The following is a 20,813-nucleotide window of genomic DNA, read 5'->3' on the forward strand; positions in this document are numbered from 1 at the left end:
CCACGGTTTCTAATTTTTTGCACCTTTTTCCCCTTCGCTTGATTTCCATTTGTTTCCTTCCTCCTTTTCCATGCATCTCAACCCAAGACCTCCCGCTCCGGTATCTCGACGATTGAGCTCTGGAGTGGACAGCTCCTTATCGTTCGACGTAACCCGCCTTTTTGTCTTATCGCTTCGCTTGGATGGTGTCACTGCCAAGGGTATCCCGGTAGTAGCTCCGTCCTCCCATCCCGATGTCCACGCCGGAGGAGTTGCAACACCCACACTCACGATGTCTGCGATGGAGGTTTATCTTCACATGCATTTGCAATCACTTCAGACACAAATGCATCGTCAATACTAAGCTTGATATTCATCTGTATGTTCATTTCGCTTATCTGGAGAGCCTAATACATTGTATCTCCCAGCTTTTGAGTGCCATCTCTGAGCCGCTCTTGATTCATGCTCTATTACACATCTAGACTCCCCCCGGTTTCGATACAAACCGAACCCAAACTCTCCATTTCGCCATTGATGCGCTGCTTTCCTCCCCGCTTAGTTGTACTGGGCATAGGCCGCAGTAGAGTTGAACTTGAGGTTGCCCTTGATGACCTTGTCCACCGCACTCAAGAAATCCTTCTCCGACGCCACCTTCCTGCGCGCACGAATGGCGAACATGCCCGCCTCTGTGCAAACACTACGCAACTCGGCACCCGTCGCGTTCGGGCACAGGCGAGAAATGAGCTCCCATCGGATATCGCGCTCGACCGACATGCTCTTGGCGTGAATGCGGAGAATGTTGGCACGGCCCTCGAGATCGGGAAGAGAGAACTCGATCTTGCGGTCGATACGTCCGGGACGCATCAGGGCCGGATCCAGCGTGGAAGGACGGTTAGTAGCGAACATAACCTTAATGTTGCCACGGGCATCGAAACCATCCAGCTGTGTAATAAGCTCCAACATGGTACGCTGCACTTCGTTGTCACCACCCGCGCCGTCGTCGAAACGGGCTCCACCAATAGCATCGATTTCGTCAAAGAAGATAATGCAGGCCTTCTTGGTGCGGGCCATCTCGAAAAGCTCGCGGACCATACGAGCACCCTCACCGACGTACTTCTGCACCAGCTCGGAACCAATGACACGGATGAAGGTGGCGTCTGTCCTGTTGGCAACGGCACGAGCGCAAAGCGTCTTACCGGTACCGGGAGGACCGTATAGCAGGGCGCCCTTCGGGGGGTCGATACCGAGGTTGACGAACCGCTCTGGCGACAAGAGAGGCATCTCAACGACCTCGCGTAGCTTCTCGACCTGTTCCTTGCAACCACCGACATCGCCGTATGTGACGTCAGGCTTTTCCTCGACCGTCATCATGGTAACGCTCGCATCGATCTTGGGCGGCAGCGGAAGGAGAATCTGATACTTGTTTCTGTCGACGCCGACGCGCATTCCTTCCTCGATATCTGTCGGGCTGACTCGCTCGCCCAGCTGGACAACGAACTTGGCGATCTGCTTGACGTTGATGACGTACTTGCTCTTCGATTCGTCCTTCTCGTCAGGGATGATCTTGGTGCATCGCGCTACCTGAAGCGGTTGCTCTTCTGACATACGCTGGCGGTCGGCTGCCACATCCCAAAGGTGAGGGGGCGCAAGGCCGGTATCTGATTCCTGTAGACCAAAGTATCGCGGGTCAGCTGGATGCGCTTCGCGGTTTGTAGGGTAGCCATAGGAATGACTAGCATACCTTGACGCCAATCTTCTCATCCACGCTCTGCTGCTTCTCCTTTATTTGCTGTTCTAGCTTCTTGATGGCAGCACCGTAGGGCGCGGCGCCGTATGTCTTGAGGACCTGGATATCCCTTGACGGGGGTTAGACGACTCGTTCGTTGTGGTGGCGGGCGCTTTTTGGGCGGCAACATACTCGTCTGAGAGGGGAGTGATCTTCTTCTCCTCGATTTCATCGTCGCCAAACGTTTTCCTGTACTTCTCCCAGTTTTGACCTGTGGCAGAAGGCTATTCCACGTGTCAGATTTGTAAAGTGGCGGCGGCTTCTGGTAGGGCGACTGCAAGCATACCATGATGACGGCGGGTGGGAATGGCGCTTCCCGTTTGGACTAAGACGAAGAAGGGTGGATTATCGGAGGTCGGGGGTAGATGGATAAAGTCGCGATGGCGCCCGTCGAGAGTTTGTTCGGTGTCGGGTCGTTCGTGGGGTAGAAATCTCGACGCGGGTTTGATGTGGTGTGTCGGGTTGGTTTGATGGTGTTCAGTGCTTGAAGTGATGGAGATGGTTCGTCAAGGTCCAGTAAGGTCAGAGGCACGACTGCCACTGACAGAGGGTCGAAGCTCAACTGTTGCCGTAATCCATGCGCTGCCTTGCGGGCGAGGGAGCTACGGGTGGGTGCCACATTGACAGCGCCTAACCCTATCCGGTTAGACCGCGTAAGTTACAGCGCCGCAGGTACCTTTTCCACCGCCCACCGCTCAGCAGCAGCCGACAAAAAGTTACCACCTGCCAGCCCACCTTTGCGCCCGCGCCAGCACTTTACGGTCCCGCAGTGGAAACATTGGTACGGACGGTGTGTGTTTTTGGCCCATCGATTCCAGACCAGCAAAGAAGGAGAGCTCTGCCTAACAACACAACACCCTGCGCAAGCCGATTCAAACTGTCAACTCGAATTTCCGGCAGTTTCTGACCCATCCGACCTCTACTATCTCCCATAATCCCAAATACCAGATCACAGCTTGCACCATGGCGACCGCACCGGTAGCTACTCACACGACGAGCAATGCGACTTTCAGGGTGCGTCCCGCTTTTTGGAACCTGACCCCTCGATAGGAGTCGGTGCGAAAGCTTCAGGAGGGATGAAGCTGTGGCAAGCCAGTTGCTGATACCCACGATGTAAACAGGACAAGGAGAAGCCCATCGCCGTTCGCTCGTCCAACATTGTCGCCGCCAGAGGTATGCATACATTTTATAAGTAAATGTTGTCTTGTGGTGCTAATACGGACATCCCACCAGCCGTCGCCGATGCCGTCAGAACGTCGCTGGGACCGCGGGGTATGGACAAGATGATCAGGAGTGGAAAGGGGGAGACCATCATCACCAACGACGGCAGCACAATGTTGAACAGCATGTCGGTCATGCACCCCACAGCCAAGATGCTCGTCCAGCTGTCGCACGCCCAAGATGTCGAGGCCGGTGATGGCACAACCTCCGTCGTCGTTCTTTGCGGTAGCTTGCTCGGTGCCGCCGACAGGCTACTAGGCAAGGGCATCCACCCCTCAGTCATCTCCGAAGCTTTCCAAAGAGCCGCCGCCGCTGCGGTAGACGTCCTCCACGACATGTCGCAACCCATCGCCCTCACAGATACCGCCTCCCTCCTCCAGGCCGCCAACACTTCGCTCTCCTCCAAGATCGTGTCACAATACTCCAACCTCCTTGGCCCCATGGCCGTCAACGCAGTCACCAAGACGATAGATCTCAAGACCGCCGAGAACGTTGACCTCAAGAACATTCGCATAGTCAAGAAGGTCGGCGGTACGATCGAGGACAGTGAGCTGGTTGATGGTCTCGTCCTTACACAGCCCGTCATCAAGAGCGCTGGTGGTCCCGTCAGGATGGAGAAGGCCAGGATTGGTCTCATTCAGTTCCAGCTCAGCCCTCCCAAGCCTGATGTGCGTATACCTATTCAACTATTACAAACCTTCTTTGGCTTCCTTGCCATTTGTCCCATTACTAACAACCTGTTTCACAGATGGAGAACACCATCTCCGTAAACGACTACCGCCAGATGGACAAGATCGTCAAGGAAGAGCGCACCTACCTCCTCAACATGGTCAAGAAGATCAAGAAAGCCAAGTGCAACGTCCTCTTCATCCAGAAATCCATCCTCCGCGACGCCGTCAACGACCTGTCCCTGCACTTCCTCCAGCGCCTCGGCATCCTCGCCGTCAAGGACATTGAGCGCGACGAGGTTGAGTTCATTTGCAAGTCGACCGGCTGCAAGCCCATCGCCGACATCGACTCCTTCACCGAGGACAAGCTCGGCAGCGCCGACCTGGTCGAGGAAGTCAACTCCTCCGGTTCCCGCATGGTCAAGGTGACCGGCACCAAGTCCGCCGGCAAGACCGTCTCGGTCGTCGTCCGCGGCGCCAACAGCCTCATCCTCGACGAGGCCGAGCGCTCCCTGCACGACGCCCTCTGCGTCGTCCGCTGCCTGGTCAAGAAGAAGGCGCTCATCGCCGGTGGCGGTGCCGCCGAGATCCAGATCGCCTCGCAGCTGGCCAAGCAGTCGCGTGCCCTGAGCGGCACCGAGGCCATCTGCTGGAAGGCGTTCGCGGACGCCATGGAGGTGATCCCGACGACGCTGGCGGAGAACGCGGGTCTGAACAGCATCAAGGTGGTGACGGACCTGCGCCACAGGCACGAGAACGGCGAGAAGAATGCCGGTGTGAGCATCAAGAGCGGTGGTGTCAACCCGAATATCGCCAAGGAGAATGTTCTGCAGCCGTTGCTGGTCAGCACGAGCGCGATCCAGCTGGCGGCGGAGACGGTGAAGATGATTCTCAGGATTGACGATATTGCTCTTAGCAGGTAGATGTAACTAAGGGTAGGGGAAGACAAAAAAAGAAATGAAAGATGGAGATAAAGAAATATGTGTAACATGTACATATTGTAATTAATGACTCTGGATGAATATTTGTTGCATCACTTTGTGTGTCGTAACTTGTGATCTTATGCTTTAACGAAGTAACTGTAGAAACGTTCTCTGAGAATCAGTGGTTGGTTGGTTGGTTGGCCAACTTGGCCTTGGAGCTCATATTAACAAGCCAAATCACTTTCAAGAACAATTACTACCTTACATAGTACTTGCATTTTCTCTTCTCAAGCATTTATTTATTGCCTTGCTTGGGCCATGCCATGAGATGGGACGGGAGCTGGCAAACAGCCCCTTAGGGCCCTTATGTATGTATGCTCGGTACATTGATCAATCTCTTCACTCACTCAGCTACGAGGCTACCTAGAGGTACCTACCTACCTACAATCTAGTATATTCCATTCCCATGCCCACCATTCTCAAGTCCCATTCTCAATGTTCAAGAGAATGTTTAGAGAGAGGTATAGTAATACTATTACATCCATCTGGTCAGTTGTTCCTAACGAACAGAACAGGTTTGGTTTGGTTCAGTTCAGTTACATACCTAGTCTACTCGTCAGGTAAGGTAGATTTGCCCACCCACATTGATGAATGGATGGATTTGAGTTGATACCGACAGACGTTGTTCAGCAAGTTTGCCGTTTTATGAATGTTAAGTTGTTAACGACGGATGCGGTTTAGTTTAGTTTCTCTTTGATTAGCTGAGTAGATAGCTGAGTAGATAGCTGAGTAGAGAGAGTCAAGAAGGGGACTGACGGAAATAGAGGGGAAGTAAAGAGGGAATAAGAAGGAGAGTGAAGAGATGGCGAAGAGATGGCGAAGAGATAGTGAAAGAGATAGTGAAGAGAGGGAAGTAAAGAGAGGGAAGAGATAGTGAAGAGAGGAAGTGAAAAGGGGAAGTGAAGAGAGGAAGTGAAAAGGGGAAGTGAAGAGAGGAAGTGAAAAGGAGAAGTGAAAAGAGAGAGCAAATAAAGGGTGATATCTCTGTCTTGAAGGGTTGTTCAAAATAGCCAGTTCCCTGTCATTCATCCCGTCTATCTGTTCGCTTGCAATTTAATTTATGGCTAGTGCAAATGTTATTCTAATAATGCCTGTGCAAGTTCATATGTATCCTTTCACGATGGTTGATTCTTCTTTGCTACGACCTCATTGTATTCTCATAGTCGTACTCAAACATACACCATCAGTCTTCTTCCTATATACATACGGGCCTGTCTGTATGAACCTCCAACGCCATATCATGCTAGTGTAGTAGTGCCATCGTCCAACTCTCGTAGAAGTCTAGCGAGACCTCGTTGCCATGGTTTGTTGACCAAGTAACAAACCAATCTCCCCGAATCCATGTCTCACATGCTTCGGGTACTCTACTATTCGTCACTCTTGTCCGCCCCTCACTCACCCTGAGCCTAGCCTACCCTAAGCTTGATCCTGGGGCAGGCAAGATCCTTTGGTTGAGTCCAAGACCAAGCTTTTCCCAAGTGGTGAACTTGCCCCTTTCCTGTGAAGGGAGGCTGTTCGTTCATGGTGACAACTAGTAGCATGCCAGTGGTACCACCGGATCCCTAGCAGTATGTTCTTGTACTTCCAGTACTTGAGTTACTCGAACTCCTCCTCCTCCTCCTCCTTCTCCTTCATCCACCATCATAGGTAGACCGAACCTACAATTAAGCTGTCTGTCGGTTGTCCCATCTTCTGTGGGTCGTGATTACGTATACCAGATTAGGTGTTAAGGTGAAAGACGCATGCACCTTCCGCCCTCTTTCGTTGTAGGAAAGGCTAGTTCGTAAGAGGTGGTCCTTCGGGGAAGTCCTTTGGTAGTGGTGAAAACGTTACGGACCGCAAGGATCGAGACCATCATGCTGTGAGTGGCCGTCCATGATTTGGTCAGCATTCGGCTTCCTCCCCGCATAACCCACACTCCTCTGTGTCCTTTCTTCCGTAAAAGAAACGTCCTGGGTGATAGCAACCCAACCTGATGCTGTCATCTGTTGGTATGACAGAGAATCGGCGTTATATAGATTCCGGTTTACAGCCCCTGTATTGATGGAGCTTGACCCGGGGAGATGTCTTCCAAAATCCCTTCTCTCAGCTTACAATAATCCTGGTAGAGATGGAGAGCATTCCGAAATAACCGCGTGTTGGTAGATTCCATCGCTCTCCTATCCCTCCATACAATACCATCCCTTCCTTTCGTGCTGGGTCCAAGGCGCTGATGTCGTTCAGTAAGTGACATGCCAGTTAGTATGTCATCCATTTTCCTCGGGCCGAGCCACGACTGATGCTAAAGAAGTCCTTGATCCATACGCGGGGACGGTTTGGGTTGTCGGTCAAACTGTTCGTTTCGGTTCGTCGAGATGTGTGCCGTGTCAGCCCCCAAACGAAGGTAAACAGCCAAAACACACCACATCCCCATTATCACCTCTTTCCTCGCAACACTGTCCGCATATCGTTTCCCTGTGGCCGTTGGCATGCCAACCAGGCGTCGATCTTGGCCTTTGGCTTTCCTTCTCAGCCAACGCGTCGTAGTCCGCCTCTGCCTCTGCGTCCGCATCCACCATTGTGAACGAGTTTTCAGGACTCGAACTCGCCAAGGGGATATCTTGAGTTTGCGCTTCTTGTTCTCCGGTATGGGGATGTCGTTCTTGCTGATGAAAACTTGATGTCCATCCAGGACACTGCCTCATGCATACATAACATGTGCGCTGGCCGCATCCTTGGCAATCGGCGTACGAGTCCAGGTCGGCCTTCTTGCTCGGTTTTCGAAAGCAGATATGACAGCGGTCTAGACATTTAATCTTGGACAACAAAGCGTGTTGTTTCTGGTGGTGGGGGTGGGAAGCGGAAGTTGGAGAGTTGGACTTGGCTCGCATCCCGTGATGGCTGTCCTCTCGGTGGTGAACGTCATCGGACACGGACATGCGCTGTTTCTTGTTGATGGCAATGGGTATTATCTTGCGCAGGGTAGGCGGGTAGGGATGAAGTGCGGTGGGATTCGCGTAGGAAGATTTGTCGGCTAGGATGCCGCGTGTGGTGTCGAGGGCTGGGTGGGAGCTGGTGTAGAGGGAGGTCGGATTAGCAAGCTGGAGTGGCGATGGGTAGTTTGACGTGTAGTCCGCATACAATGGGATCTGGATGTTACCCGAAGTGTAGGAATTCTCGACATCATCTCGCCTCCTCTTCTTGGCCGAGGGGATCCTCTCGTGGGTGACGGAGGGCATGGCGCTCTCCCGGTGTTCGAACACGGCTTCTGTAATAAGTTGCAACGCGGTTGAGAGCGCGTGTGGATATGAGCAGACTTTTATCTAGTCAAATATTACAGAATGGAAATGTTGAATATTGCCATGCCAAACTTAAGCCAAGAAGGAAGGAATGATGGAGGGAAAGAGAATCGGTTGGGTGCAGGTCGAAGCTCGAGGTTGTGAAAAGTGGAGCAGAGGCGACGATGCGATTCCAGCCCTGCAGTGCAAGTGCGTTGTCGAGGTTCGCGGTACCTGTGGAAACGCGCTACAGTACCAAACAGTATACAAGGGTCATCGCTTAATTGGTCACTGAATTTGAACTTTTTCCCAGCGTCTTTCAATGAAGCAAAACGGAAATGAAACACCAATTGTACACTAGCGCATCATGGGTTGTAAGTGCATTCAACGGTCGTCAAGATGATTTACGATCTGTGTTTAGATGTTCACCCCTTCGCCAACTTGAGCAGGTGCCAGATCTCAGCCAGTCCTGATATGCCCAGGGACCTTCTGGATCCAACACGGCAAACCTCGTTCGCCAATGATTTCCAACGTTCGAAAGGCGTGTCGCCGTGCGCCGAGTAAGAGCCAAGATGATAGCCAAGACGCTCTTGGCTTCTAGAGTGACTTCGCTTTCAACGGCTCCCTTATTCCGGTCGGGAATCCCAGTCCGATGTCATTGTCCAAGACTCGGAGTTATCAGTCGGTGCTCGATGTCGTGATATGCCCCAGCAAATGGCATTCCGAATGCGATGCCCTGACAAGGGTGAGCGTGGCTGCGGAGAGACCCCAAGAGGGTGGGGGGCCGCACAGAAAAAGGGGCTAGGGGACAAAGTAAACAAACCTTATTTCAGCAGTCTGTCTTTAGGGTTGCAAAAAGACGACAGAGTTACTCCGGAGGTTACAATTCTTGTGCAGTTACCCCAGACCGAGGGCTTCATCGCCAACCGCGGGCAGGGTGTGTGGTGACAGAATGGCGAGGCATGATGGAGATGCAGTCATGTTCATCACGACAACCTTGCGAGAGGTTGGTCACTTGGATATCTGGTTCAGGGATAAGTGCACATCGTTGTTTCATGGCCCCGTCCTATTATCTTATCGCACTTAGGTTTAGCGGGATCCCGATAGCTGCTAATCCCGATAATCCCGTCGTCGGAAAGCGATCGGGAATCGGGACGGATATCCAGTTGTGCCAGTGTCGGTATCGACTTGTCGGGATACCAAGATGGGAGATGCAAATTGGCGGAAATGAATAATAATGAGCCACGTTGCCTTCTCTGCGATAGTGTTTGCGTATACACCGTAGGACAATAGGGTTAAAGCCTAATATTGGGATAAAAGATTGAGGATGCTAGGTATTTCACAAACACTCGGGCCGTTGCTGCCAGGCTCCTGGGCGCGTAAGCGCGCTGTGTTTGGAAGAATTCGCGAATTGATCATTGCTTGTTTCGATGTGCGTGCAGCGCAACTCACTGCACTCTGCCTGCAGTGACAGTCGTGCGTTGGTGCCAGCTGACCAGCAAGAGAATCGGTCAAAAACCACAGTCCAGATTGCAGCCACTGACCCCGACTGGTGGCGTCACGTGGGCAGGCTAGGCAGAAAGAAGCAGCCCCACCCGCCTGGCCGCTTATCGAACTTTCTCCTCATCCCTCCCGCGTCAACCCGTCCAGTTTCGCATCAGCCTCACTCATCTCTTTCGCCATTTCCACTTTGCACTTGAACACCACCACCACAACTCCAGCTTCGTCGCCTGAAACGCCGCCCCCCTTTGAACGTTCTACCCATCAACAACACTTAGTTTCCCCGAGTCGAACCCTACCAATATCGACATCGAGATATGAGTCGCGCCAACAAACTTGGCCCTGAAGTGAATCGGTGAGTCCTGACTCTGAGTCCCTTTGCGGTCACCCTGCTGCCCACTGGTGTCCTATCGCCCGCCTGCCCGCCCGTGGCCTGTACACACACCTTGCCTATACCTACAGCCACTTGGTCCTTGCCATCCCCCTACATTCCCTATACGACCCTCCATCAATTGCCCTCCTGTCCTACCCTACGTCAATGACTAACCCCTGGCATCTATACAACAGAGCTTTGTTCGTAAAGAATCTAAGGTACGCCATCGCCTGCCTCGCTGTCGTCAAGGTGATGGACATGTCATGGACTAACATGTCTCGACAGCTACAACGTAACTCCGGAGGAGCTCTTCGACCTCTTCGGAAAGTACGGACCTATCCGGTATGACATGCCGTCCCTGTCGATCATCATGTCGTCCTCCCACTGACACGTCGGACTATAGTCAAGTTCGCCAGGGCATTGCGAGCAACACAAAGGGCACTGCCTTCGTTGTCTATGAGGACGTAATGGATGCGAAGCAGGCGTGCGACAAGTTGAATGGTTACAACTTTCAGAACCGCTATCTTGTTGGTATGTGTTGTCTCTGACCTCAGATCGTCGCCATTGTGGGGGTTCGCTGACCGTTATGCAGTACTATACCATCAGCCCGACAAGATGAACAAGACAAAAGAGGACCTCGATGCCCGCAAGGAGAATCTAGAACGCATCAAGCGGCAACACGGTATCGATTGACAGTTAGACGGGCCTACGGACAGCCTCCGAATTCGACAACGATCGTCTGGAGGCCCGTCTTCTATGAATACTTCCTCCTCCAAGACCAGGGCGGCGCCGAGCACGACGGCTCCGAACACACCGGCTTCGAGTAGACCATCACCCCCGGCTGCTTCGAGCAGATCATCGCCGCCGGGACCGACCCCGACCCGAAAGAAGGACAGGTCGCCGTTGACCTTCCACGCGCGGAGCTCCATCCCTCACTTCGTGCGCAAGCTGCTTCCCACCGTGCCAGAGTGCGCCTAAACGACAAACCCCTGTTATCACAAATCGGATCCCCCAGTGTACGAATGACAACAGAAGAGTTTCACGAACGACGCGCAGTATCTCGTACACGCGGCCGGATTCGGCTCTGGCTATAGGCTTAGTGTTGCCTTTGCCATACTCCACTCATCACGAAGCCTCTTACCGAAACATCATACATCATCATTAAACTCGTTTTCTCACGGATCGATTTGTTATTTTTGCGCGGCTCCCTCATTGTTGTTGCGTTGGCATGGGGGAATCAAACGGGGTTATAGGTGTGATGGTTTGATGGACTTTTTTGCTTTTTAAACTCTTTTACGTTGGGCTCGAGCTGTAAAGCCCCTGGGCGCGCGCAATGCTTTAATGGCCGCTTTGCTGCTGGCCTTCCTTTGCTCCCCTGTTGTGTTTATCCTAGGGGAGGATTGCATTATGACTTTCCAACTACTGAACTGGCATTGGGATGCGGGAACAAGTGAATTGATGGCGACACAGAACCCTCACGGCGTAAGAAGCCGCGGGAGGAGATTGCGACGAGATAATTGCAAACTAGTCATTACCCATTGGTCACTGCATTTTGGAGTGTTGGCGTGGTCCCTTTGTTTGGTCAGACACTCGCTCAGAATTCACCTATTTCTTGCACCTCGGCGGTATTCGTCCTTGTCCGTGAACCTTGATAGATTTTCTCTGCGACACAAACAACAACACTCGGCACAATGATATCACATAACCAGATGTAAAATGGCGTCTGCTCGTCGGCTGGGTCTAAGTGACGCATATACATTTGATGTCGAAGCCTATGATGCTTCTTAGCCGCTAGGCGTTTGATATGGCATGGCGGTACATATGTCAACAGAGCATCTAAGCCACCTGCTTTCGCCACAGCCATCCAGCATGTGTGCGTTTTGCCTACGTCGGTGATATCAAACTGAACGATAAGCATTTTGTGGTATCACCCCTCCATAAGATCGAACACGAGATTTACAACGCGCAGTTGGCCGACTGGCACAACAGATTTATCCCAGTCAAGACACTCAATCTGCCATCCCAGGTCCCTCGTTTGCACCAGATGCTCGTATCACGACCCTTCCACAGCCATTCATCCCAACTCCTCAGTTCATATACATCTGCCATCCTGACGACGCCTAGAAAATCAGAATTGCGACTGACAGAGGCTGAAATGGCCAAAATGCCATCAAGTGTTTAGACGACGGGAAGCAAATAGCGGAGAGCGGAGCCGCCGCGCGTGCAATTAAGTTGTGGATCTTGAAACCCGTCCTCCAGTGGAGCCTTTCAGTTAAAGGCAAGTTGGAAGACTCCACTGTAAGGCCAAAGAGTGCGGGTGGCCAATGATAGGTCGAGGATGCGCCTACCTTAACAGAACAATGCTCCATCCAACTGGTACGGGACCTTGCTGTGCATCGCCTCCTGGACTAACTTCCATTGTAAGGGCAGGAACAGGCGGCCCCTCACCTCTCTTGGAGATCTTGGTTCTTGCTTGGTTGTTTCCAGTTTGACTCGATTCAGTCGAGTAAACCAAGGCTTTGTTGGCGGCTGTGATACGCGACATTTGTTGACTCTGACTCTGTCAATCTTTTCCATTTTCCCGGTTTGGAAATACACAAAACTTCACATGCGATTTGGAAAACGATAACATCAACTGACTCGAATGCGACTGAATGCGCTTGGCGTCATCTTCCTCCAACTCGACGTTTCAACGTTTCAAACAAGTGGAAAGCCTTGGATTCAACAAGCGAACGGCTGGAACTTGACAAGCCCACTTCTTTCGGACTTCGCACCGATACTCGTCAGGCAGTACCGTGACCTACAACCACCTTTCCACCATACAGAGTTGAACGAAAACCATCACCACGAGACGAGTCTACCTCAAGCCGCGTGAACCATCTGACCTTTGTACGACACACACCACACGTCACCGTATTCGAGTGCCCCTCTTCCTCTGTCTAGAACGAGTCTCTTGCGACGCCTCCCGACCCTTTCTTCTCTGTTGGGAGAAACCTGTCTCGGAAATATCCACGACCAACTTTATCTCCAACACACACACACACACCCAAAAGTGTTCAATGTTTTCTCCAGGAAACGGTGGTCCGCCTCTTCAACAACCGCCGCCTCCAGGACCCTTAGCGCCCGGTCCCGGTCCCCTCAGCGCAATCCCGCATTTATCTTTCTCACGATATCGGCGCAATGTTGATATCCGCCTTGACGCACCGGTTGTACAAGTAGCCCGCGGTACTCTTCCCTCTCACCACCGCGTGCGCATCGGCACCGTTGTTGGTGGTCTCCGTCGTCGCCTAGGTGGCGAGGCAGCTGCTGGTGTGGATACCCGTCCCGATTACTTTGTCGATCCTCGAGTAGGCAACGACGACCACGATACCGACGCAAAAGACACGGAACCACAACCATTCGAAACCTTTCCTCACGTCGTCAACCCACCTGCTCCGGCCGGCACCGTTATTTCAGTCACCATGACTCCCACATCTCAAGCGACGTCAACACCACAACCAACTTCCCCCACCTCCGCCTCCCCCATGTCTCAACAAACAGACAACAACACCGAATGCCGCCTCCTTGGCCCCTTCGCCATTCTAGTCCAAATCGCCCTCGGCTGCTTGGCTATATCTTCACTGGTCTACAAGCGTTGGCGCGAACGCCCCCAAAGACCGGTGAAGATCTGGTTCTTTGATGTGTCGAAACAAGTATTCGGGAGCGTGTTGGTGCATGCCGCCAACGTTTTCATGTCCATGTTGACAAGTGGGAAGTTTGAGATTAAAGTGTTGGATCCGGTGGCTGTGGCAGTGGGCACGAAGATGGTGAAGCGAGCTGTGGAATATGGGATATTGAATGCGAGAGGAGAAGACGAGTACACGCCCAATCCGTGCTCGTTCTATTTGTTGAACTTGGCTATCGATGTAAGTCTCCCCTTTACCTCCTTCAACCGTTGCTGTTACTAACCGGTGGGAAACAAAAAGACAACCCTCGGCATCCCAGTCCTCATCCTCATAGTCCGCCTCCTCTCCCGCGGCCTCACCTATACACCCCTAGGCCAACCTCCCGAATCCCTCCAATCCGGCAACTACACCCCCCTCCACTCCCCACCCGGAACCAAACCGCGCTGGGGCTGGTGGTTCAAGCAATCCATCATCTACTTCATCGGCCTTTTGGGCATGAAATTCTGCGTGCTCATCATCTTCATGGTCTTCCCCTGGATTTCTCGCGTCGGCGACTGGGCTCTCGGCTGGACCGAGGGGAATGAAAGACTGCAGATCGTTTTTGTCATGATGCTTTTCCCGCTTATCATGAATGCGCTGCAGTATTATATTATTGATTCTTATATCAAGAAGGAGGAGAAGATCCCGGAAGAGGGGGCCGAGAGTGAGGGGCTGGTTACGGGACGGGGTGATGCCGAGGCTGCGGGGGCGGAGGAAAGAAGGGGAAGTGTGTATGATGTCATTAGTGGGAGTGATGAGGGGGGCAACTCTGGGAGTGATAGTGATGGGGAGGAGTTGCCTAAGGACAAGGCCGCTGAAGTCGGTAAGAAGGGGGCTAAGACCAAGCCCAAAGTGAGGGAAGAGGAATATGATCCAGCGGTGGATGGAGATACCCCGACTGTCATCGGGAGTAGCTCTAGTGCGGTATCCGGTGTGAGCGGGAGTATCAGGGAGGAAAGGATTAAGGAGTCTGCGAGTCTGATTTCTCATGACTGAGGAGGGCACTGAGGGGGGCAAGTTGACGGACGGCTCATATTCCCACTCCCACCTTCTGTCTTGTGTTTTTTTTTTTTTTTTTTTTCTTTAGTTGGGCTCTTCTCCCCTTTTCCATCTTTCAAGAGCACAGTAATTCAGCGAGAGTACTCCCTGCAAGACGTGTAGGACGGGAAATCATCTTGTTCTAGTTTTTATCACTCATGCCTGTTAAGGAACTTATGGAGGAGGAAACAGCATCCATCAATCAGCATTATATACGTTCACTGGGTGGGAAGCCGGGTAGCATTAAGCGTTTCTTTTAAGTGGTTAGTATAAGGTAGCAAGCAAAAAGAGAAAAATGTTGGTTGGTGGGTTATTCAGAGCTTCATTCCTTTGTCCTTCCTCGTGCGTAGTGTCATATCCTTCCCCTTTTCTTGTTTCATAATTTTTTGGTGTGCTCCGACTTGATCGTGTTCGCCAGAGACTGAACAGAACAGGCTTACTTCCAAAGTTTTGGGTTATGTTCTCTTTCAATCCTCCTTCCTCTCTTCACACTCACTTCAACACCTAGTCTAAGTACCCGCCCGACCCAATAAGCACTCCTCAACCTTCCCTCAACGGTGTATCAAACTCCTATCGAACATGTCCCCAACACTTAGCAAAGTTATTTCGATGGTCACAAGGAAGCGCCTTCGAGAACGTTCTCAATGAGAAGTTAAATAACAATGGTATCCAAGACTATCCCCAACCTTAGTAGGCAAATACCAACCTAACCTACATAACGTACATCCACCCGAACAACAATAGCGATACATGACAAGAACAAAAAAGATGTGATATCGTAAGCTAACTAGAAAGACAAAAAATCGATAAAGAGCAAAACACGCTTGACCCGTTTCGCCTTCCCTACCCTCCCCTCCCCGTAAAACGATATGGTATATCAGATAGGTATGAAAAAAATGCAAAGCAGACAAGACAAACCGACAACCGACAAACAAGAAACCCCCATTAAGTGATTCATCCCCCCATCGTATTCGTACTTCCATCCTCATCATCTCTCTCTTTTCATAAGCTCCCTCTTCTCCTCATGCTCGCTCCTCTCATCCCCTACAGGCTTAACATACCCTTCCCACAATCACATCACCCCCTCCTATCTCTCCTTTCATCAAACACTCGCTAGGTACCCGGGCATCACCTCCCACCCCTCCCAAACTGTCCACCCCCAATAACCTGCCCCCCACTAACCCCCGCCCCAAACGGCAACTTGGGCACCGGCGGCACCACACTCGCTCTCTTTCCCACCCTCAACTCTTGTCCACCACCCCCACCACCAAACTTCTGATTAACGCTCTGCCTCACAATCATGGCGGCGGCAGCAGCAGCCGCCATCCTCTCCTTCTGTCTATGCCTCTCTTTCAAATAATTCGTCGCCTCGGGCCTCATGCGTAGAATACGCAGTATCATATCATCCGACGGATCTGCCTGCGCCTCTTTTCTTTTCTCCAGCTTCGCTTGACGCATGGTTCCTAGGTTGCGGGACATCATGATACTCTTCCCGCGACGGATGGTTCCCAAGGAGCCGAAGGCGCCGATGGCTGCTGCGCCTGTCATTCCGCCGGGAGGTGCGAGGCTGTTGTTATTTTGAGAAGAGTGAAGTTGGGGCGGGGCGGACATGCGGCTGCCTGCGCCCGCCGCGGCGGCAGTAGCCTGTTGCTGCTCGCGCGCGCGCTGGGCGTTGGCGGCTGCCATGCGCTCCGAAGTGCGGATGAGGTTCTCGGTGGAGTCGAAGTAGAAGAAGTTGAGCGAGGCGAGCTCGTGCCACTTAGGCGACTTGAGCACGTCCGAAGGCACGCCGAGGACTTCGCCCGTGTGGGCGTCCTTGGCGTTGAAAAAGTTGAAGAGGAGCTCGAGCCAGCGGTAGACAATGTCCATCTCGGCTTGGGTGAGGGGTTTCTGGGTGGAGGGTTTGTCGGATAAGGGGGGAACGAGGAGGTTTTCGATGGCCATGAGGACTTCTTTCCAGAGACGCTTCATGACGGCTACCATGGTGGCGTCGGTGAGGGTTTGTTTCATGATGGCGAAGTTGTCGTCGAAGTAGGTGAAGAGCGGTTGGAGAGTGTTTTCGACATCTTGGGGGGTCACCGTGGGTGCGGTGGATTGACGCTTCTTCCAGAGGTTGGCCATAGAGGCGGCGATGCCTTGGCTGAGGAGGCTCTTGAGGGTGTCGCGGGAGAGCGAGTGGTTGATGTGGGAAGTAAGCTGAAGTTGTTAGTATGGCTGCTGATGACAGGGTGAAGAGACGTTAGACTTACCTTGTCAGTGATCTTGCGAACCATGTCACGCTCAGTTCTCTTCAAGTGCCTGAAGGCCTTGCCAAAGTGGAACTGGATATCATCACGCTCGCCCTCCATGCTCACACGCAGCAACAGTCTTCCCTGGGTATCAAGATCAAGCCAGAACTCTCTGGGAAGATAGTCGCTAAAGTGCACGGGGTCAAGCTTCAATGAGGTACGCCCGACGAAATCATGGTCACCAAAGGTATCATAGTCCCAAATGGTGGCGATGATGTTGAGAGGACCCGATACGGTAATATCGATCGACTCGTCCCACCTCGGGTTGAGGTTCCTCATGATGATTCTCGTTTTGGCCAGACGCTTTTGGTACTCGTCACACAGAACCACGTACGGATCACTATACCCACCGGGGTCGCATGCTTTCAAGTCCTCGGCCTCTACGATCTTGATCGTGAACACATACTTGCCTGCTTTCCTAACCATGGGCTTGATGCCTTCGACCCGGCGGATAGCCTCGGCGCAGCCGTCTACGTTCATGGTCTTTTCTAGCTTATCCAGCGCTTGCATGGCATATTCAATGTTGTTGAGTTTGACAAAGGACTGACCTCAAATTAGCCTACAGTCACAGAAGAACTCACATGTGTGGTACATACCTGTGGGTAGAATTGGAAAGGCTCGACCTTCTCCTTCGAGTTCCACGCATCCTTGGCGTACTGAAGGAACCGATCTTGCGCCGACCTGCCCGCAGCTGCCTCTTGAGGAGTTTGACGGTCCATCTCTTTGGCGAAATGTAGCTCCACAATCTCGCAATAACGACCGATGCCTGCTGAGAAGGCTTTGGCCAGTGCAGTCATGAATTTGGCATGGTGAAGCTCGTCATCCCAGTCAAGCTGGTGAACCTGGTTCACGGTCTGGTTGAACAGCGTAAAAGTGTCGATGATGGAGACACTGTGGCGGTCCTCGTCGGTCGGGATATCGTCGGGATCGTTCGTTCTGACCTGGAAGGTGTCCTGCTTGATCGCTTGTTCCACGAAGTCGGTCATTCTGGCTTCGGCATTCCTAATCCATCGCCAGACGAACTCTTCGAGGAGGCTTTCGATATGGAAGGCAAAAGGCTTTCCAGGTAGAGACTCTGCGTGCATCTTTCTGATTTCGACAAGCTCCTTGTAGAGGTCGAAGCCGTCCTGAACATCGATTTGGCCTTCCTCACCGCGGTTCTTGCTCATATCCAGGACACGCTTGATGAACTCATGTGCATCTTCCTCGAAGCTGGGGAAAATGGTCTCGACCAAGACCTTGAATGGACTAGCACCCATGATTTCGGGGTTCTTGCGATATCGCTTCTTAATCTTCTCTGCAAGACCGACAACAGCCTGACCGAGCTTAACGACATGAGCAAAGTTCCAGTCTTCCATGTTGGAAGGAATATTGGCATCCAGGAAACCTCGGTAAACTTCGGCGGCTTTTTGACGCAGTCCGCTTTCGAGATTCTGGGTATACTCGGCCATTTCGTCTGGGCGTTCGGTAAATGTAGGGTCGTTATGGACGTGATTTGTGAGTACCGACATTACAACACCGACTGATGGTGGGCTCGGCTGGTAGCACTGAATCAACAGTGTGTAGAGTTCACGTAACAAAGCGTCATGGAGATCCTTTATGGCTTGCTGATAGCCCGCGAAATCCGTCATTGTCCATCGACCTGGCTCAACATCAAAAAGCGTGGCGCCAAACATGTTGATCGGGGGCGGTTTCTTGGGCTCCGGCTGAGGTTCCTTGACAAAGTCGAGGCAAGCGTCAAGCTGCATTGTTGAGATTTCCTGGTCGAGGAGCTTTCGTACGGCAACCTCCACGAGCGTAACGTGGCACATAAACTGGGGAATGCGCCATCTAATAGCCAACTCTGTCAAAAAATCGATGGACTCCTCTGAGAATGGGAACTCCTCAGAGTGCAGCTGGTCGTAAGACATGACATATTGTAGAATAGTCTTGTAAACCGGCCGTGGATCCACTGGGATAAAGGTAAAACTCGGCTCGTCCACACTTCGAATGCTGGAATTATCGTCAAGAGACATGGCGCTGAAGCCAGACGACGGATCAAACCCAAAGTTGCCCGAGCTGCGGTTCGTAACCATCTTGCTCAAGTCGGAAAATGCCTGATCCTCCGAATAAAGCGACATGGGCCGTAGTGGGAGGGGCTTATCAGGGCCCCCGCCGGTCTTGAGATCTGGACGAATACTGAGAATTTCGGCAAAGATTTGGGCCAGTTGCTGGGTCTCGATCCTCTTCCAGTCCTCAAATGCCTCGTCCACGTCAAAGTCCAGTTTTCGCAAAGTGCCCGCCATGTTTGCCGACAATCTGAATTGGTAGTTTTTGAAGTCCTTTAGGGCCGCCTCTTCGGTCCATGTGGTCATGTTTCTGTCGATGTCATTCTGAACCTGCGAGTTGGGCAACCCAAAGATCTTGGCAACAAACAGGACCATGGGCATATCCTTAATCTCGTAGCTCAGGGGCACCTCGACCTCAACAAACGTTGAACTTTCTTGGCCCTTGTCCAAGGACAGATTCTGGTCGTTCGTCAAGAGCTTGTTCTCGAGTGTGTTCAAGCGGGCCAGAAGATCATCGCGGTCGCTGCCAATGTCCTTGATAACGCTGGAAATCAGCCGGACAAACATGGCCAGATGTCTGTCGACAAGTGACTTCCAGTGATAGTCGTCGGGAGGCTTTCCAGCACTATGGAACTTGATGGCGGACGAGTAGAAGATCAGGACTAGCGGTTCGACTTTGCGGTCCTTGTCAATGGACTTTTGGAAGTCCCTTTGAGTGAAAGCGGTGTATGCCACACCAAAGGTGCGCTTGACGGCGGCGTCATTGTATCCGGGCAGTCTCTCGGTGCCTTGTAGAACGGCGGTCATGCGCTTTTCTAGTTGGCCACGGAAATCACGCGGCAGCTTCATGGAAGACGAGGAGCCGGAAGGACCAAAGTCCTTCATGAGGTCGCTCACACTGGAGCTATGCGATCGGTGGACGGGCCTCGGGGCGGCGACATATTCCTTCCGCTTCTTCCGTGGCTGTAAAAGGTAGTTGAGGAAGGCGACGCGGAGGGCAAACGAGTAGGCCTCATCGTAGCTAACGGCGACCTGTCGGGGCTTGGAGGACTGAATGCGACTGTTGCGTCGTTCCTCGTCGCTGGTAACGCTACGGACGCTCTGGATGCTTTCAGTCCTCCGGTTCGAGGCGTACGAGTGTCGCGAAGACCCCGACATGCTGGAGAAGTGTGTTGGGTGCGCTGGCGACTGTTGCGCTGGTGGGTTGGTGGTCTGTCGAACAGTTCACGAAGGAGGAAGTCGTCGTGTCGTCAGTCGGTGGTCTCGATTCAAGGGAGTCCCTTCATGGTTCGATCGACTTTGCTCTTTTTTGGTTGGGCGCGTATTCGGTAGCTTGGAGATGCGGACGGACAGCGATGATGTCGATCGGGTGGGTTTCCCCCTTATTGATTCACACGGTCTGGGGGAGGCAAGAAGGAGGCAAGTAGACAAGACGAGATGTTCGGTAGTTGGAAGACAGCGAGCTGTATGAGCCGACGGCAGTGGTGCAGTGTCAGTGGTGCAAGGCGAGTGGTCTCGTGGTCGTTGGTCGGCGTCTAAAAGCAAGATCAAAATGTTGTTCTGTTGGATAAGGGACCTCGACCCGGGGACGGGACCTGGAGAGGAACCTAAGGAGTCGGCTCCTCTCCCTATCGCAAGTGCACAGTGACCGCCCGGTGAGAAGGTGTCCAGCCCATGTCAGTTTGTTAGTGCAGCGGTTCGTAGCTGACTGGCCGGAGTGATCCCTTCCTTCCTGCAATTTGCTCGGGTACCTTTACGTAGCGCCTGGAGGGTAAAAACGTCATATATGCCCGTGCACTCTTCCCTGCAAGAACCCCTAGAGCTAAGAAAACATGGGAAACTGCCCCTGTGTTGTCATGATGTTTTGTTTTCTTTCTTTCTTTCTCTAAATGATAAGCTGACGGATGACGCCGAGATTTCTGTGCTTCTGTGCTTCTTCAGCTGGTTTTACTCGTAAAAGCTTGGCTG

The 20,813-nt window shown here is 52.4% G+C and overlaps 6 protein-coding genes across 6 annotated transcripts; 3 read left to right on the forward strand and 3 right to left on the reverse strand.

Moving 5' to 3' along the window:
• Nucleotides 1-438: 438 nt before the first annotated feature.
• Nucleotides 439-2,326, reverse strand: B0H65DRAFT_67558 (P-loop containing nucleoside triphosphate hydrolase protein). The gene is made up of 4 exons (XM_062831262.1): nucleotides 2,052-2,326; nucleotides 1,898-1,989; nucleotides 1,721-1,835; nucleotides 439-1,644 (listed from the first exon to the last, which is right to left on the reverse strand). Exons 1-4 carry the CDS (start codon nucleotides 2,052-2,054, stop codon nucleotides 535-537), a joined length of 1,320 nt encoding a protein of 439 aa, XP_062687481.1. The 5' UTR covers nucleotides 2,055-2,326; the 3' UTR covers nucleotides 439-534.
• Nucleotides 2,327-2,495: 169 nt separating this feature from the next.
• Nucleotides 2,496-4,676, forward strand: B0H65DRAFT_454006 (chaperonin Cpn60/TCP-1 family). The gene is made up of 4 exons (XM_062826178.1): nucleotides 2,496-2,779; nucleotides 2,887-2,938; nucleotides 2,999-3,654; nucleotides 3,735-4,676. The coding sequence occupies exons 1-4, from the start codon at nucleotides 2,729-2,731 to the stop codon at nucleotides 4,575-4,577; spliced, it is 1,602 nt and encodes a 533-aa protein (XP_062687482.1). The 5' UTR covers nucleotides 2,496-2,728; the 3' UTR covers nucleotides 4,578-4,676.
• A 2,327-nt stretch (nucleotides 4,677-7,003) lies between these two features.
• On the reverse strand, nucleotides 7,004-7,855 carry B0H65DRAFT_505891 (uncharacterized protein; the record flags this gene model as incomplete). The annotated part of the gene is made up of 1 exon (XM_062828024.1): nucleotides 7,004-7,855. One exon carries the CDS (start codon nucleotides 7,853-7,855, stop codon nucleotides 7,004-7,006), a length of 852 nt encoding a protein of 283 aa, XP_062687483.1.
• Nucleotides 7,856-9,518: 1,663 nt separating this feature from the next.
• Nucleotides 9,519-10,745, forward strand: B0H65DRAFT_555368 (uncharacterized protein; the record flags this gene model as incomplete). The annotated part of the gene is given in 6 exon segments (XM_062830025.1): nucleotides 9,519-9,749; nucleotides 9,962-9,985; nucleotides 10,053-10,109; nucleotides 10,171-10,298; nucleotides 10,360-10,449; nucleotides 10,468-10,745. 6 exon segments carry the CDS (start codon nucleotides 9,712-9,714, stop codon nucleotides 10,743-10,745), a joined length of 615 nt encoding a protein of 204 aa, XP_062687484.1. The 5' UTR covers nucleotides 9,519-9,711.
• A 1,989-nt stretch (nucleotides 10,746-12,734) lies between these two features.
• Nucleotides 12,735-14,534, forward strand: B0H65DRAFT_67774 (vacuolar membrane protein-domain-containing protein). The gene is made up of 2 exons (XM_062831264.1): nucleotides 12,735-13,672; nucleotides 13,733-14,534. The coding sequence occupies exons 1-2, from the start codon at nucleotides 12,827-12,829 to the stop codon at nucleotides 14,465-14,467; spliced, it is 1,581 nt and encodes a 526-aa protein (XP_062687485.1). The 5' UTR covers nucleotides 12,735-12,826; the 3' UTR covers nucleotides 14,468-14,534.
• A 1,103-nt stretch (nucleotides 14,535-15,637) lies between these two features.
• B0H65DRAFT_417816 (uncharacterized protein) lies at nucleotides 15,638-20,003 on the reverse strand (the record flags this gene model as incomplete). Its single annotated transcript, XM_062824112.1, has 3 exons — nucleotides 15,638-16,705; nucleotides 16,759-17,340; nucleotides 17,394-20,003. The coding sequence occupies 3 exons, from the start codon at nucleotides 20,001-20,003 to the stop codon at nucleotides 15,638-15,640; spliced, it is 4,260 nt and encodes a 1,419-aa protein (XP_062687486.1).
• Nucleotides 20,004-20,813: the final 810 nt, after the last annotated feature.

This window comes from Neurospora tetraspora, assembly GCF_033439725.1.
Source record: "Neurospora tetraspora strain CBS 560.94 chromosome Unknown B0H65scaffold_1, whole genome shotgun sequence".
Taxonomy (NCBI): Eukaryota; Fungi; Ascomycota; class Sordariomycetes; order Sordariales; family Sordariaceae; genus Neurospora; species Neurospora tetraspora.

Excerpts from the sequence above, each read along its gene's own strand:
- B0H65DRAFT_67558 (XM_062831262.1), bottom strand. Across the intron at positions 1,836-1,897 it reads ATCACTCCCCTCTCAGACGA|GGATATCCAGGTCCTCAAGA; the intron begins GTATGTTGCCGC and ends ACCCCCGTCAAG. Across the intron at positions 1,645-1,720 it reads ATGAGAAGATTGGCGTCAAG|GAATCAGATACCGGCCTTGC; the intron begins GTATGCTAGTCA and ends TTTGGTCTACAG.
- B0H65DRAFT_454006 (XM_062826178.1), top strand. The coding sequence starts at position 2,729 with ATGGCGACCGCACCGGTAGCTACTCACACGACGAGCAATGCGACTTTC. Across the intron at positions 2,780-2,886 it reads CGAGCAATGCGACTTTCAGG|GACAAGGAGAAGCCCATCGC; the intron begins GTGCGTCCCGCT and ends CGATGTAAACAG. Across the intron at positions 3,655-3,734 it reads TCAGCCCTCCCAAGCCTGAT|ATGGAGAACACCATCTCCGT; the intron begins GTGCGTATACCT and ends CCTGTTTCACAG.
- B0H65DRAFT_67774 (XM_062831264.1), top strand. The coding sequence starts at position 12,827 with ATGTTTTCTCCAGGAAACGGTGGTCCGCCTCTTCAACAACCGCCGCCT. Across the intron at positions 13,673-13,732 it reads TGTTGAACTTGGCTATCGAT|ACAACCCTCGGCATCCCAGT; the intron begins GTAAGTCTCCCC and ends GGAAACAAAAAG.